Below are 15,410 nucleotides of genomic sequence, written 5' to 3'. Positions count from 1 at the left end.
GTTATTTAACTTCTCTGCGCTTCTTTTTTTTTTTAATTAAAAAAATGGGGATGATATAAAATAAAACCACGCTCTTATGATAAATGAGCCAAGGCATATTCAGATCTCATAACAGGCCTATCACATGTGGTGAATTCTGTATAAGAATTAGCTATTGCTACAGTCTGATTGGAAGAATCAGGCCAGTGATTTGCAAAAGACAATTTTTTTTCCCTTTACTAAACTCTTAGAGGAATATATTCTATAAGGGACCCCAACTAATACAATGAACTATGTCTTAATCAGATTTATAACAACTGCTGGGCCCTGTCGGAGAAGGCAATGGCACCCCAAAATCCCATGGACGGAGGAGCCTGGTAGGCTGCAGTCCATGGGGTCGCGAAGAGTCAGACACGACTGAACGACTTCACTTTCACTTTTCACTTTCATGCATTGGAGAAGGAAATGGCAACCCACTCCAGTGTTCTTGCCTGGAGAATCCCAGGGACGGGGGAGCCTGGTGGGCTGCCATCTATGGGGTCGCACAGAGTCAGACACAACTGAAGCGACTTAGCAGCAGCAGCAGCAGCAGCAGCAGCAGCAGCTGGGCCCTGTATCACATGGTCATTTCTCTTATTGGCTTTTGGTCCAGACAAGCCTTAGCATTCTCTTCACTAGGTAATCTGGGCAGATTGTCGGGGTGCCCTAGGTGTCTTATGGATAACCCACCCCCAAGGCAGGTAAGTGTTGTGGTGACAAGCAAAAGGGCTGGTATCAGACAGACTCAGGTATGTTTGTTAACCTTTTCAAGCCTCAGTTTCTTATCTATAGAGTGGAGACAACAAGAAATAGTATCTACCCGAGAGAGCTGCAAAGACTATGGGAAAGGATAGATACAAAATCACTGCCACAATGACTGACTATGGGAAGACTGTGCTACACTGAAACTCACAAAATAGGGAAGAAACTGCCAAATTTAAAATAGGGAACCGCACCTGAGACCCCTGGAGTAAGGAGAATCTTTTTCTTTTTTTTTTAAGGTTTATCTATTTATTTTTGGCTATGGGAGGTCTTTGTTGCTGCACTCAGACTGCGAGGAGTAGGGGCCACTCTCTGTTGCTATGCGCGGGCTTCTGGCAACGGCTCTTGTAGCAGAGCACGGGCTCCAGGCACACAGGCTTCAGCAGCTGCAGTGTGTGGGCTCAGTAGTTTTGGCTCTCGGGCTCCACAGCGCTGGCTCAGTAGTTGTGACACATGGCTTAGTTGCTCCACAGCATGTGGGATCTTCCTGGACCAGGGGTCAAACAGGTGTCCCTTGCATTTCAAGGCGCTCCTTTCTTTTTTCAAGTTTCAGACTATTTATTCATCAGTGTAAACCCCAACACAATACACCAACACGATTTTGTGCATTTAGAGGGGAAATATTTCCTGGTTAAGTGGAAAATTGTGCGGATGGCTTCTGGAAGACCTTCATTCTAAACAGCTTTATAGTGAAATATTTCACTTAGAAGTCTGGACCTTCTTTCTTCAGTTTGCTGTAATCTACATTCACAGAGTAGAACTTGTACTGATCATTAGGACCTAGTTTGCTCCAGGGTTCTAGGTTATTCTTTCTGTCCCAACTGACATTGGGATTGAACAACGCCAGGCACGTGACATACAGTGCTGCTCCAGTCCCTCTAATAAACATGAAGAGGGGAATCAAGCTAGGATGCTTCTTGGCCTGACCGATGATCTGGCGGAGCATGGTTGCAACAGAGGCCTCGAGTCCAAACCGAGAGAAAAACTAAGCCACAAGGCCGGAGATTAAGCACTCACTGCCTCAAGGAGCTTCTTAAACACTGGACCACGAAGGAAGCCTGAGAATCATTTTTAATGCTTCAAAAAGGGGAACAGGTAAGACTCTGAGTTTTCACTACAGGGGGCTCAGGTTCTATCCCTGGTCAGGGAACTAAGATCCCACATGCCATGTGATGAAAATAAATAAATATAAAATTTTAAAAGTTGAAACAGAATTGGTACATTTCCCCCAGGATGTGTCCCTGGGGCTGACCAAACCACTACATTTTTGCTTCTGGCTGGGATTCCCTCGGCCTGATTCAGTCTGTCGTGCAGCACAAGCTGGTCTGTTTTTGGAGCCACCTCTGCCTGGTGAGGTTCTGCAGAGCCAGAATGACCACTGTGTGCTCAGTTGCTCAGTTGCATCCGACTCTTTGTGACCCCATGGACTATAGCCCACCCCCATGGGGTCAGACAGGTGACTCCATGGACTGTAGCCCACCAGGCTCCTCTGTCCATGGGATTCTCCAGGCAAGAATACTGGAGTGGGTTACCATGCCCTCCTCCAGGGGATCTTCCCAACCCAGGGATCGAACTCACATCTTCTGCATTGCAGGTGGATTCTTTACCACTGGGTCACCTGGAAAGCCCAGAATGACTACTATGCTAGAGCAAAAGACTGTCTTTGAGGGGAAATGGGAACAGAGAGCTCCCCCTTGGGCTTCCACGTGTTAGGTGCTTCACATATTATCTTGCCTAACCACCACAACACCTTCAAAGGGTAAGCCGTGTTGGCAATCACATTTTATGGATGAGTAAACTGAAGGACTTCCCTGGGGGCTCAGACAGTAAAGCGTCTGCCTACAAAGCAGGAGACCCGGGTTTACTCCTTGGGTCGGGAAGATCTCCTGGAGAAGGAAATGGCACCCCACTCCAGTACTCTTGCCTGGAAAATCCCATGGACGGAGGAGCCTGGTAGACTACAGTCCATGGGGTCGCGAAGAGTCAGACACGACTGAGCGACTTCACTTTCACTTTTCACTTTCTTTTCAAACTGAGGATCAGAGAAGCAAAGTGATCTGTCCAGGGTCACACAGCTGAGAAGTGGCAAGGCTGGGACATAAGACAGATGTGCCTGACACTAGCATGTATTTCTAACCTCGAGGCAACACGGCCCCTTCCCTCCACCCTGGGCCAGGATCTCCTCTCTCTCTTGAGCCTAAGCTGTTTGTTTCTCTCAAGGATCTTCTAGGAAACATATGCTGTAGGAACCAACTTATTCCTCCTGTCGGGGCAGTCCCTTCCCCTGTGAGAACCATCTCTTGGGTAAGACACACAGTGTCAGTGGAGTGACTCAAGCTGGTCATCAGTTCTGAGTGGGTGGAAAGCCAGCCACCGACATCATCATCATGTCCGGTCTCATCTTCTCAGCCTCCTGGTTGGGCTCCTTTTCAGTCTCAAGGCTCCCCCAGCTCCCTTCCTCCTTTCACAGCTCAGGTGACTGTTTTCAACACTTAGCTAAGCAAGTCATTCCCCTGATAAATAACCTCCAGTAGCTCCCTGTTGCTCCCAGGATAAAGTTTGAAGTCAGTTATTTGCTGTGGTCCTCAAGGTCCAGCCTACCTCTCCAACCCTCTCTTTGCTCTCAGGCATCCTTGGCCCCCATGGTCCCAAATATTCATGGTTTCCAGCCCTGGGGCCTTTGCGCCCGCGGTTCTGTGTGATGCGCGGTGAACGAGCTGCCAGCCTGAGCTGGGCACCTGTCAGGTTCTGGCAGTCTCACCTTCTGCCTGCCCTCTGACCGAGACATCTTTGCCAGGAGGAATTGCTAACCACCGACCTGGAAAAGGGACCAGTCGGGAAGACAGCACCGGCAACTCAGGCGCTGTGTAGAGCCTTGGGAAGCGAGGACATCATCCTGCATCCATGCTCCGTGCCTGAGGCTAGTTGTCTGGGAGGTGACATGATAAAGCAGCGAAGGGAAGCGCGATCTCCTTCCAAGTTCTCCATGATGCCTGTGCCCAAGCTTTTAACAACTCCCTTATGTGGTCTCCTTGGAGGAGGCAGAATTCACCCCTGTGTATGTCTTTAATGTACACAGCCGCCTGACGCTGTCCCAGAGCACGCAGTCTTCCCACCTCATTATCCCCTCCTGCCAAAGAGAATTGCCCTGAGTGAGGAAGGCACCCACTCGCCTTCGATTTCTGTGCGTTTCTCTGGTGCCCTTCCGCCCCCTGGTGGTCATACCTGGAATAGAGGGATTTCTGCTCTGAGGATGGAAGGGCGTTAAACAAATTCTCCAGGGTAAAAGCATTTTCATCTCAGTCTACATTCCCCTCTAAGGACCCAGGGCTCACCTGCACCTGAAATTTGGAGAGAGGCAGACGTTGATTCCATCGCACTGTGGAATCTTGGGCCTGTCACTTCCACTCTCTGGGTTCAGGATCCTCATTTATAAAAATGGGCCTGAAGAGATTGGGCCCTACCAGCTCTGATACTCTAGGATTATGTCTGAAGTTCACTAAGTGACCTGTGACTCTGCCTCCTTCCTTAGCTCAGTGGGAAGAACGTAAATTCCAGGAAGTCAGGGAAGTTGCTGGCTTGTTCCCTCTCTATCACTAGCGCACCGGTCAGTGCTTCATAGGTAGATGCGTTACTGGGTTTGCGGCTGCGTTCATAGAAACACTGCATATACCACGTGGGGCCTCCCTGGTGGCTCAGTGGTAAAGAACCCACCTACCAGTGCAGGAGCCACAGGAGACGCAGGTTTGATGCCGGGGTCAGGACGATCCCCTGGAGAAGGAAATGGTGACCCCCCTCAGTTCATGGGGTCATGAAAGAGAGGGACATGAAAGAGTCAGGTAGGACTTAGCAACTAAACAGCACTGATATGCAATGAAGGAGGTGAAAGTCATTCTGCCCATGTCTGAGGTCCCCTTTGGGATCAGAACTTTGAAAATGACGTGGAGAAAGTAGAACTCATTCATGGGAGGATGAGCAACATAATAGCTGAAAGAGGGATCCCAAAAAACCACATTATATGGGGGAGCAGTAGAAGGGACCAGAATATTGACTCTGGTCTAAAAAAGACTCAAGGGGTACATGTGTTTTCCCTTCAAATATCTGGAGAGGGCATCTAAGGAAAAGAACCGGGAGAACTAGGAACAAGGGCTGCTATTTCAAGGGGACAGATATTTCTCCCCCCAAACAAATGAAGTTTTCAGTCTGAGCTAGAAAAAAATGAACAGACCTCAATTTGAATCCCAGTCTGTCCCTAACTAGCTATGTTTTTAAAAGAGAGTATAGTGGCTCTACAAGGTTGTGGCAGCCTCTGCTGTACAACAAGGTGAATTAGTCACATACATACTTATATCCCCTCACTGTTGCTTCTCCCTCCCACCCGCCCCTACCTTATCCATCTAGGTCACTGCAGAGCACCGGGATGAGCTCTCTGTGCTATGCAGTAGGTTCCCACTAGCTGTCTGTAACCTGGGACAAGCTTCTTCATCATGTCAAGCCTTGGTTCTCTCATCTGTAAAATGGGTATAATGTGGAGTACACAAGACTGTTGCAAGGAGAGAACGATATAAAATATTCTTTAAATGGCTAGCGCAAGGCCAAGTACCTAGTTGGTGCTGAGTGAGTATAGCTGTGGTTAAAAACACAGAGAGGGAGTGAGCACCCTGTCACTGGACGTGTAAGCAGAGGCTCAAGGACAACTTGGTAGGAATGGGAAGGAGCCGAGCACCCAGCAGTACTGTGGCTCGGGGAGGCAGTGTAGGCTGGTGGTTAGTAGTACTGGTTCTTGGTCACACCGACTAGATGTTTATCCTGGCTTTGCCATTGAATTGCTGTGTAAATCACATCACCATTCTGAGTCTCAGTCTTCCCAGCTACAGAATGGGGATAAGTAGTTCCTGCCTCGCCAAGGTGTTGGGGGATGAAGAAGGTAAAGCAATCAAAATGTGCACTGCTGCTTTGATGTTAGTGGTCTGATTGGGGTTGTCCTGGATGACCGTGAAGGTCCCTGCCCATCTGGTATTCTCCAGGTCTGGATTCTCTGCCCTTGCCCCTGGGAGCAGAACGCAGGGGACCTTGGGGAATGAGGTAAATGCAATCTTAAGACTCCACAGGCATTACTTTGTCAACAAAGGTCCGTCTAGTCAAGGCTATGGTTTTCCAGTAGTCATGTATGGATGCGAGAGTTGGACTATAAAGAAAGCTGAGCACCGAAGAACTGATGCTTTTGAACTATGGTTGCAGAAGACTCTTGAGAGTCCCTTGGACTGCAAGGAGATCCAACCAGTCCATTCTAAAGGAGATCAGTCCTGAGTGTTCATTGGAAGGACTGATGTTGAGGCTGAAACTCTAATACTTTGGCCACCTGATGGGAAGAGCTGACTCATTTGAAAAGACCCTGATGCTGGGAAAGATCGAGGGCAGGGGGAGAAGAGGATGACAGAGGATGAGATGGCTGGATGGCATCACCGACTCAATGGACATGGGTTTGGATGGACTCCGGGAGTTGGTGATGGACAGGGAGGCCTGGCATGCTGTGGTTCATGGGGTCGCAGAGAATCGGACATGACTGAGTGACTGACTGAACTGAACTGAAGACTCCCAGAGGAGTGCTTGCATCTGCTCCTTGCCAGGGGCATGTAAACAGGGCACTGTCCCTTCCCCTCCTCCATAAGCCAGCCCTGCCTGTGTTTGAGTTTGGCATCTGAGGAAGCTGAGGGGGCAGACACAGGATGGGTTATGGGACAGTACAGTGGTGAACAGGCTGTCTGGCTTTCTAATCTGCTCATGCACTTTGGTCCCCAGATAAACCATGAGCCCCATGAGTGATCCAACTGCTGTCCAGGGTACACAAATTAACCAACAGCTGGGGGAGGATTGGAGGTTGCCAAATGGTGGCCCAGGGGCCAGATCGGGCTCTCAGGTTTGATTTGTGGTCTAGATAGTTGCACAGTGGTTTGTTTTTAAACTAGTTGTCAACATTTAAAAATAAGGGAATTGCATAGAAAATCCCAGTTCCCTACTGTCTTCAGAGTCAATAGAGCTGGTATATTTCTGCCTGAGAGAGTTCGTAGGAGATGAGTCGTGGTTGCCACATTTAGTCAGGGCACATGAGCTGCAGTCACTAGAATCCCCATACCTCCTAGTTGTATCACACCGGTCAGCTTCACTCAGTTATGACTGTGCAAATTGCTTAACAATTCTGAGCCTTAGTCCCTTGAGTTTATGATCCTTGAGATTCTTTGTGACCCTGGGAGCAGACTGCAGGGGACGCTGGGGAAGAGCATTGGCTTTGTAATATCTCAGGACAATGGGACAAATCCCAGCCTGGTATGTGACTCACGAGTGCTCTGAACTCCATTTCCTCATCTGCAAGAAGAGGGATAAAGACACAGACTCCTTCCAGAGCTGATGTGAAGATTAAATACGAAAATGTATGTAAAGCATCTGGAACATAGCAGGTGCTCAACAAAAATTCCTCATGAGTAAACCATGGCCCAGCCTCATTCAGTATTCTCCCTGCTGCTGCTTTGTTTAAAATAGTTATTTATTTGGCTGTGCTGGATCTTAGTTGCAGAATGCAGAATCTTTTAAGTTGTGGCACATGTAATCTTTAGTTGTGGTATATAAACTCTTTATTGTGGAATATGGGTTACTTTCCTGATGAGGGATGCAACCTGGGCCACCTGCATTGGGAGAGTTTTAGCCACTGGGCCACCAGGAAGTCCCAATAGTCTGCCTGGTTTTGAATGCCACAGTCCTGGACACCGTGTCAGGTCTCAACCCCCCTATGAGGCCAGCATTATTGTTATCTGTGCTATACAGAAAAGCAAATTGAGGTACAGGAAGATATTAAAGAAGTACATGGAAGAGCTGGCTTATGTAGCCCCGTCTGTCTGATTCTCAAGCCTGTGCTTTCCCCTGACAACCACATGCCATTTTGGCCCTGGACACATCCACTGGGCTTGAATGTGAACTCTTAAGTTATAACTGTAGAACTAGAATTCAGGCTCCAGCACTAACCAGCTCCCCAGGTGATGCTGTTGGTAAAGAATCTGCCTGCCAGTGCAGGAGATACAAGGGATGTGGGTTCGATCCCTGGGTTGGGAAGATCCCCTAGAGTAGGAAACGGCAATCCGCTCCAGTATTCTTGTTGGAAAATTCCATGGACAGAGGAGCCTGGTGGGCTACAGCCCATGGGATCACAAAGAGTCGACACGCCTGAGCACACAGGCACTTCAGTTGGCACTAACCAGCAGTGTGACACTGGGCAAATTATCTAACCTCTCGGGACTTCTGGTGTTTTATCCGGAGGATAATAAAAGGACCATCTGCATGCGGGTTAAATGAGTTAAAGCTCATAAAACTCTTAGGGCTGTACCTGGGTACACAGTAAGAGCTCAATAAATGCTAGCTATTGTTATCATCAGTTGAGCACTGGCTGTGTGCCAGGTACTGAGAGTACAAAGATCAATGAGCGTCCCTGTAGGGCTCAAGGCCTGATGAGAGAACAGAGGTCAGAGTGACTGCTGTCAGGGAGCCTGGCTGTGGAAGCAAGGCGGGTGGTGGTTAACTCTACATGCCAGCTTGGCAGGACCACAGTGCTCAGATATTCAGTCAAATGTTGCTCTGGATGTTTCTGTGAGGCTCTTTTTAGATGAGATGGACATTTAAGCCAGTGGACTTTGAGTAAAGCAGATTGTCCTCCAAATGTGGGTGGACCTTATCCAATCAGTTGAAAGCCCAAATAAAACAAAAGCAAGAGCGACCTCCCAAGAAGATGGCCTTTGGACTTCATCAGCAATGTTGGCTCTTCTACAGCAGACTGCCTTTAAATTCAAGGTGGAACTCTCTATTAAAAAAGTGTGCATTTTTTTACTTAGTTGGCTGCATCGGTTTAGTTGTGGCCCACAGGATCTTCGATTTTCACTGCAGCACATGAGATCTTTCAGCTGAAGCATGTGGGACCTAGTTCCCTGACCAGGGACTGATCGTGAGCCCCCTGCATTGGGAGCACAGAGTCTTAGCCACTGGACCATCTGGGAAGTCCCCAAGGTAGAACTCTTTTGTCTGAATCTCCAGCCTGTTGGCCTCCCCATCAGATTTTGGATTCATCAACCCTCCACAATTATGTAAGTGGATTCCTTGAAATAAACCTCCTTGTATACAAATGCATGTCCTATTTGTTGCATGTCCTGTTTGTTACATTTCTCTGGAGAATTCTGAAAGAGGAAGGGTAGTACCAATACCTTTGCCAGAAGAGTGATCCTTCTTATGTTTAGCGATCCTAGCCTGAAGAAGTTCATCCAAGGGCCTTGACCCTGTCCCCAGTAGATGTAACAGTTTGTTAAGATTTGGGACACATTTGCTACAAGGATCACACAAAGCTGGGAGAGAGCAAATATAGAGGCTGAAATAATGAGGATTCAAAGCCCACTTAATCTTCAGAACAATGTGTAGGAATCTACAAGAAGAAATGTAACATGCATCAGCGAAAAGTCCTCCCCTTGGGCTCTAATATGCCGAGATAGAGTCAGGGGTCGGGGGTGGGAGAGTGCGGGCAGGTGAAAAACTCTAGGTGTGTATAACGCTTGGCACTTTCAGGAACTTCCCTGGTGACTCAGTGGTTCAGAATCCACCTTGCAATGTAGGGCACATAGATTCAAATCCTGGTCCAGGAACTAAGATCCTGTATGCCACAGGGCACCTGAGCCTGGGCACCACGACTGCTGAGCCCACACTATGGAGCCCGTGTGCACAGCTAGAGAGAAGCCCTTGTGCATGCCACAACTAAGATGCAACGCAGTCAAATACATAAATATTTTTTAAAAAGAGCTGGCACTTTTAGTTTGACTAGAAGTCAAACTTCGATTCCTCCCTGGGTTAAGTCATGATGAGATATGAGGCTGATTGGCCTGAGGAGACACATTTCTGGCCTCCAGGTTTCAGAAAGTCAAGATAAGGACAAGCAGGGCCTCCCTGGTGGCTCAGTGGTAAAGAATCCGACTGCCAATGCAAGGGACATGGGTTCGATCCCTGGTCCAGGAAGATCCCACATGCTGTGGAGCAACCAACCCTATGTACCACATCTGTTGAGGCCTTGCTCTAGAGCCTGGGAGCCAAAACTACTGAACCCGTGTGCCATAACTGCTGAAGCCCGAGCACCTAGAGCTTGAAACAGATTATACTGCAATGAGACACCCATGGACCTCAACTAGAAAGTAGCCCCCATCGCCAAAACGAGAGAAAACTGCTCAAGCAGCAACGAAAACCCAGCACAACCAAAACTAAATAAATGAAATTATTATTTTTTTTTAAAGGCACAGGAAAGTGAAAGTTACCAGAAATTGGGCCTGAGGGAAGAACAGTCAGTGCTAACCAAGATGGCCTGGGCATCTCATGGGCACTGATCTCCCTGTCACCAAGAATGTTCTAGGGGGTGTCCCTTCTTCGAGATATAACCAAGACAGTGTTGTGAAGAGAAAGAAAAGAGTATGCACTTTGGATGGGACGGACCTAGATTCAAACTAGTTAATGTGAGTGTGACCTCAGATGAGTCATCCTCTCTGAGCCCGTAGACCTCAGAGAGTACTCGTGATGCCCTGGAAATCCCTGGGTCGCCTCTCAAAGCAGCCAGTGAACATTAGCTGTTTACCCCACAGACTGGCTCACACTGAGAAACATCCTCTGGCTGTCCCCAGATCTCCCTGCTCAAGACACCAACCCCGTGCCAACCTGAGAGTGCTGCCCAACCTTGCTGCCATCCAACCTCTGCGAGGGCCGAATAGCAAGAAAGAGGTGTGTCCCCCTGGCGTCTGTCTGGATGTGATCAGAAGCAAGTAACAGAAAAATCCAGCGAACAGTGTTCCTGTTACAGGATGGTTACTACTCACTTAACAAGTACTCTGAGACAGGGGGTCCCAGGGATGCTTTGGTACCGCAGTGATTCAGTCAAGGGTGTTGCTCTTTCTCCTCTGCCACCTTCAGGGCATCCACAGCGTTTTCCTGCAGGATCACAGGATGACGGCCTAAGCTTCCCATCCTCACCAGACAGCGTTCAAGCAGGAAGAACCTTTTTCCCTTGCATGTCTCTCTTTTCCTGTAAGGAGTATCTTTCCCAAAGCCACTAACAACTTCCCCTTATGTCTTTTTATTTATTAATTCTAAAAATTGAAGTAGAGTTGATTTACAGTGTTGTTAGTTTCGCCTTACACCTTGCATAACCAGTTTGTCCCAGTTTGCCAGGTACTTTTCCATTTTTTACCTAAATTCACAGCTCATGGGAACACCCTCCTCCCTGGCAGATCTGACCAGTGGGGTGTCCCTACTTATATATCCCATTGGCCAGAACTGGGTCAATGTCCATCCTTTGACCAATCACTAGTAAAGAGAATGGAAGTATTCCAACTGGTTTAAACCAATCAGGATTTACCTCCTGGGGGAAATGGCATGTTGCCAGTTGACCTGCTGTGAGGTTCTGTGGGCAAGGAAACAGGATTGGCTGCTAGACGGGCATCTGCAGTGTCTGCCACACTGTGTGCCTCAGAAACCAGCAAATTCCTGCCCTAGACTAGGCTCTGCTCTCCCCGGCATCACCACCGCCATGCTGTGTGTGTGGGTTTGTGACTAAGTGTGAAAGAATTAGGAGCATGACAAGGATGTTGGGGGAGGGGAGAAGAGAAAGGCCCCCAAATACAGGCTTCCTCTGTGGTCATGGAAAACAAGTTTATTTTTAATCTGACCTAATTAGTGTGCAATTCTCCAGGCATGATTTTTAAATGGGCAACTTTCAGGTAATACTAACAAACCCAGAAAACAGTTGATTTTTCTCCTAAGCTGGTCTTCCCTTTGACTGTCCCTGGGTAGAGACTGTGGAGGAGGGGACATCTGAGCAGGACAGAGGGGCTGGGCTGAGTTCAAGCTAAGGGGTCAGCCCCAGCTCCAGCTCCAGCGGGATACTGGGGTCACCTAGCCTCCTCCCTCACCTCTTACCTTAGCTACACTCAGGATAGGACCACCCTGAGTCTGACTGACGTTTAGCTGACACCAAAGCTCATGATTTGTGAGGTTCCAGCCACAGGAACCAGTCACTGCCTCTTAAAACTTTAAAGACAAAGACTTTGAGAACAAGTCATTTGTAAACCTGGAAACGACATTTTATTCATTCAAACAAACAAACGTTTATTGAATACCTACTATGTTTAGGCACTGCAGTGTGTTGGAGATCAAATTATGATACATAAAGATCCTCACCCTTACGAAGCCGACATTCTAGAGATGGCAGACAGACAATAAGCAAGAACTGATACGTATCATCATCAGTAATAAATATACTAGAGAAAACCAGAGAACGGGGTAGAGATGGTTAGGTAGATGAAGGAAAGGGGTGCCTGCTTTTCTGGATCAGAGGTCTTCTTACCTATCTTAGTAAATAACATTTTATTGGAATACAACCAAGCTCATCGATTTACGTATTGTTTATGACTGTTTTCATGCTACAGTGGCAGAGTTGAATAATTACAACAGAGGTTATATGACCTGTGAAGCTGAAAATATTTACTATCTGGCTCTTAAAGTTAGCCATCACAAGGAGATACCATTTCACACCCACTAGAATGGCTATCATAAAAGACACACAGTGACGAGTACAGATGAGGATGTGAGCAAACTGGAACTCTCACACCCTGAATGCAAAATGCTGCAGCCACTTTGAAAACAGTCTGGCAGTCCCTCAAAGGGGAGACACAGAGTAACCACGTGACCCAGCAGCTCGACTCCTCCGTATATACCTAAGAGAAATGAAAGTATATGTCCACACAAAAACTTACCATAAATTTCAGAGCAGCATTATTCCTAGTAGACAATGATGAATGAATGAATAAATAAAAAGTAGTATAGCTATACAATGGATAAAAAGAAATGTAATAGTGATATAGGCTATAATATGGGCAAATGTGAAAACATTATGCTAAGTAAAAGCAGCCAGTCACAAAGTGACATAGTGTATGATTCCATTTATGAAATATCCAGAAGAGTCCATCTATAGCAAAAACAAACTACTGATTGCTTAGGACTGGAGAGACTGGGCAGTAATGGCTAAAGGGTGAAGGGTTTCTTTTTGGGGTGATGAAAACTGAATGTGTGATAGTTCCACAACTCTGTGAAAATACTAAAAGGCCTGGAATTGTACACTTTAAATGAATGAGTTGTGTGGGATATTAATTATATCTCAATAAGGCTGTTTTTAAAAGGTTTACCAGAATTCCCTGGTGGTCCAGTGGTTAAGAATGGACTTCCACTGCAGGGAGCACAGGTTGGATCTCTGGTCAGAGAACTAAGATCCCATATGCTGCAGCCTAATGCCAAAGCCTTTGACTGTGTGGATCACAATAAACAGTGGAAGATTCTGAAAGAGATGGGAATACCAGACCACCTGATCTGTCTCTTGAGAAATCTGTATGCAGGTCAGAAAACAACAGTTCGAACTGGACGTGGAACAACAGACTGGTTCCAAATAGGAAAAGGAGTACATCAAGGCTGTATATTGTCACCCTGCTTATTTAACTTCTATGCAGAGTACATCATGAGAAATGCTGGACTGGATGAAGCACAAGCTGGAATCAAGATTGCTGGGAGAAATATCAATAACCTCAGATATGCAGATGACACCACCCTTATGGCAGAAAGTGAAGAAGAATTAAAGAGCCTCTTGATGAAAGTGAAAGAGGAGAGTGGAAAAGTTGGCTTAAAGCTCAACATTCAGAAAACTTAGATCATGGCATCTGGTTCCATCACTTCATGGCAAATAGATAGGGAAACAATGGAAACAGTGGCTGACTTTATTTTTTGGGGCTCCAAAATCACTGCAGATGGTGACTGCAGCCATGAAATTAAAAGACGCTTGCTCCTTGGAAGGAAAGTTATGACCAACCTAGACAGCATATTAAAAAAGCAGAGCTATTACTTTGCCAACAAACGTCCATCTAGTCAAGGCTATGGTTTTTCCAGTGGTCATGTATGGATGTGAGAGTTGGACTGTGAAGAAAGCTGAACGCCAAAGAATTGATGCTTTTGAGCTGTGGTGTTGGAGAAGATTCTTGAGAGTCCCTTGGACTGGAAGGAGATCCAACCAGTCCATCCTAAAGGAGATCAGTCCTGGGTGTTCATTGGAAGGACTGATGTTGAGGCTGAAACTCCCAATACTTTGGCCACCTGATGGGAAGAGTTGACTCATTTGAAAAGACCCTGATGCTGGGAAAGATTGAAGGCAGGAGGAGAAGGGGACAACAGGGGATGAGATGGTTGGGTGGCATCACCGACTCAATGGACATGAGTCTGAGTGAACTCCAGGAGTTGGTGATGGACAGGGAGGCCTGGAGTGCTGCAGTCCATGGGGTCACAGAGTCAGACATGACTGAGAAACTCAACTGAAATAAATAAAAACTTTTGTCGTAGACAGTTGAAGAAGGCTGAGCCTCTTTTGGAGCTGGCTCAGAGTTCTCAAATAGTAACAGGTAGCATTTCACTGAGCACTTAGTGTCAGGCTATAGTGCTCAGTGTGAGAAGCATTTTGCAAATCACTGCCTCATCTAATCTTCACAGAGATCCTATGATTTAGATACGGACAACTCCATTAACCAATGAAGAAACAGGAGCATGCAGAGATTAGGGACTTGCCCCCAGGTCACAGAGCTGATAAATGGCAGAACTGGGCTCCGACTGCAGGTATTTCTGACCTCACAGCCTGTGCCCTTAGCCACTGATACATACTGTGTGTACATAGATCCCTGTCCAGTCTTTGGTTTCCTAATCTTTCCCAGATCAGAAAGATGGCCCTAGGTGACACAGAGCTGGTGAGGAAGAGTGCAGCCTTAAAGGAAAGTCAGGAAGGGCATGAGGGAGCAGAGGAGAGGAGTGAAGGTGCAGAGACATGTCTCTGGGCTCAGGGAGCACTCCCATGGGGTGACCTAGACAAGGATGCAATCAGTTTAGAAACTTTAGAAAATCGGGAACAACCTAGTGGATAGAATTCACCTAATGCAAGAAGTGAAGAGAGGTTTATTTAAAGCCCAATTCCTGGGTTTAACTACCAGAGATTCTGACGTAGTGGGTCTGAATCGGGAACAAGAAATTCAGGGTTGACAGAATCTCCCTGGGAGATTCTGATGCAGATGGTGAGCAAACACATTGTGAGATGCCCAGCAGAAACTTGAGGGTCAGCACAAGACTTCCCTTGGTGCGCCCCCTACACCAATCTTGGCCTCCCTGCTTATCTCTCCCTTTCTGATAGTCCATATTCCTGACTCTCCTCCATGTTCCCAGAGATCCCATGGAGCCTTACAGGCCTCCTAGGCCCTGTCCTTGCTCTTTTCTCCACCTGGCATGACCTTCCCTACCTTCCTTTTGCTCTGAACCAACTTCTGCTGAAGCTTCGTCACACCTCCCCTTTCTCCATTTCCCAAATCACAGGCAAGTTTCTTTATTGCATCTGTGAAACGAGGACGGAAAGCAAGACAGAAATTGTATATGAGGAGTGTTGCAGGCACTCAGTACATAACAGCTATTATTTTTATGTTGCTTAATCTCGGGCAGGTGAGTGTCTGCATCTCTGAAATGATAAGAGCTCTTGTACC

General features: G+C 47.2%; 1 protein-coding gene across 1 annotated transcript; it reads right to left on the bottom strand.

Annotated features, from left to right (window-relative positions):
- Positions 1 to 1,313: 1,313 nt before the first annotated feature.
- LOC114112910 (cytochrome c oxidase subunit NDUFA4-like) lies at positions 1,314 to 1,767 on the bottom strand. The gene has a single exon (XM_042242746.2). The coding sequence runs from the start codon at positions 1,724 to 1,726 to the stop codon at positions 1,484 to 1,486; it is 243 nt and encodes an 80-aa protein (XP_042098680.1). The 5' UTR covers positions 1,727 to 1,767; the 3' UTR covers positions 1,314 to 1,483.
- Positions 1,768 to 15,410: the final 13,643 nt, after the last annotated feature.

The sequence above is a fragment of the Ovis aries genome, chromosome 2 (genome assembly GCF_016772045.2).
Source record: "Ovis aries strain OAR_USU_Benz2616 breed Rambouillet chromosome 2, ARS-UI_Ramb_v3.0, whole genome shotgun sequence".
Lineage (NCBI taxonomy): Eukaryota > Metazoa > Chordata > Mammalia > Artiodactyla > Bovidae > Ovis > Ovis aries.
Note: the sequence above shows the minus strand (reverse complement) of the source record. Positions and strands in the feature narration are given on the sequence as shown.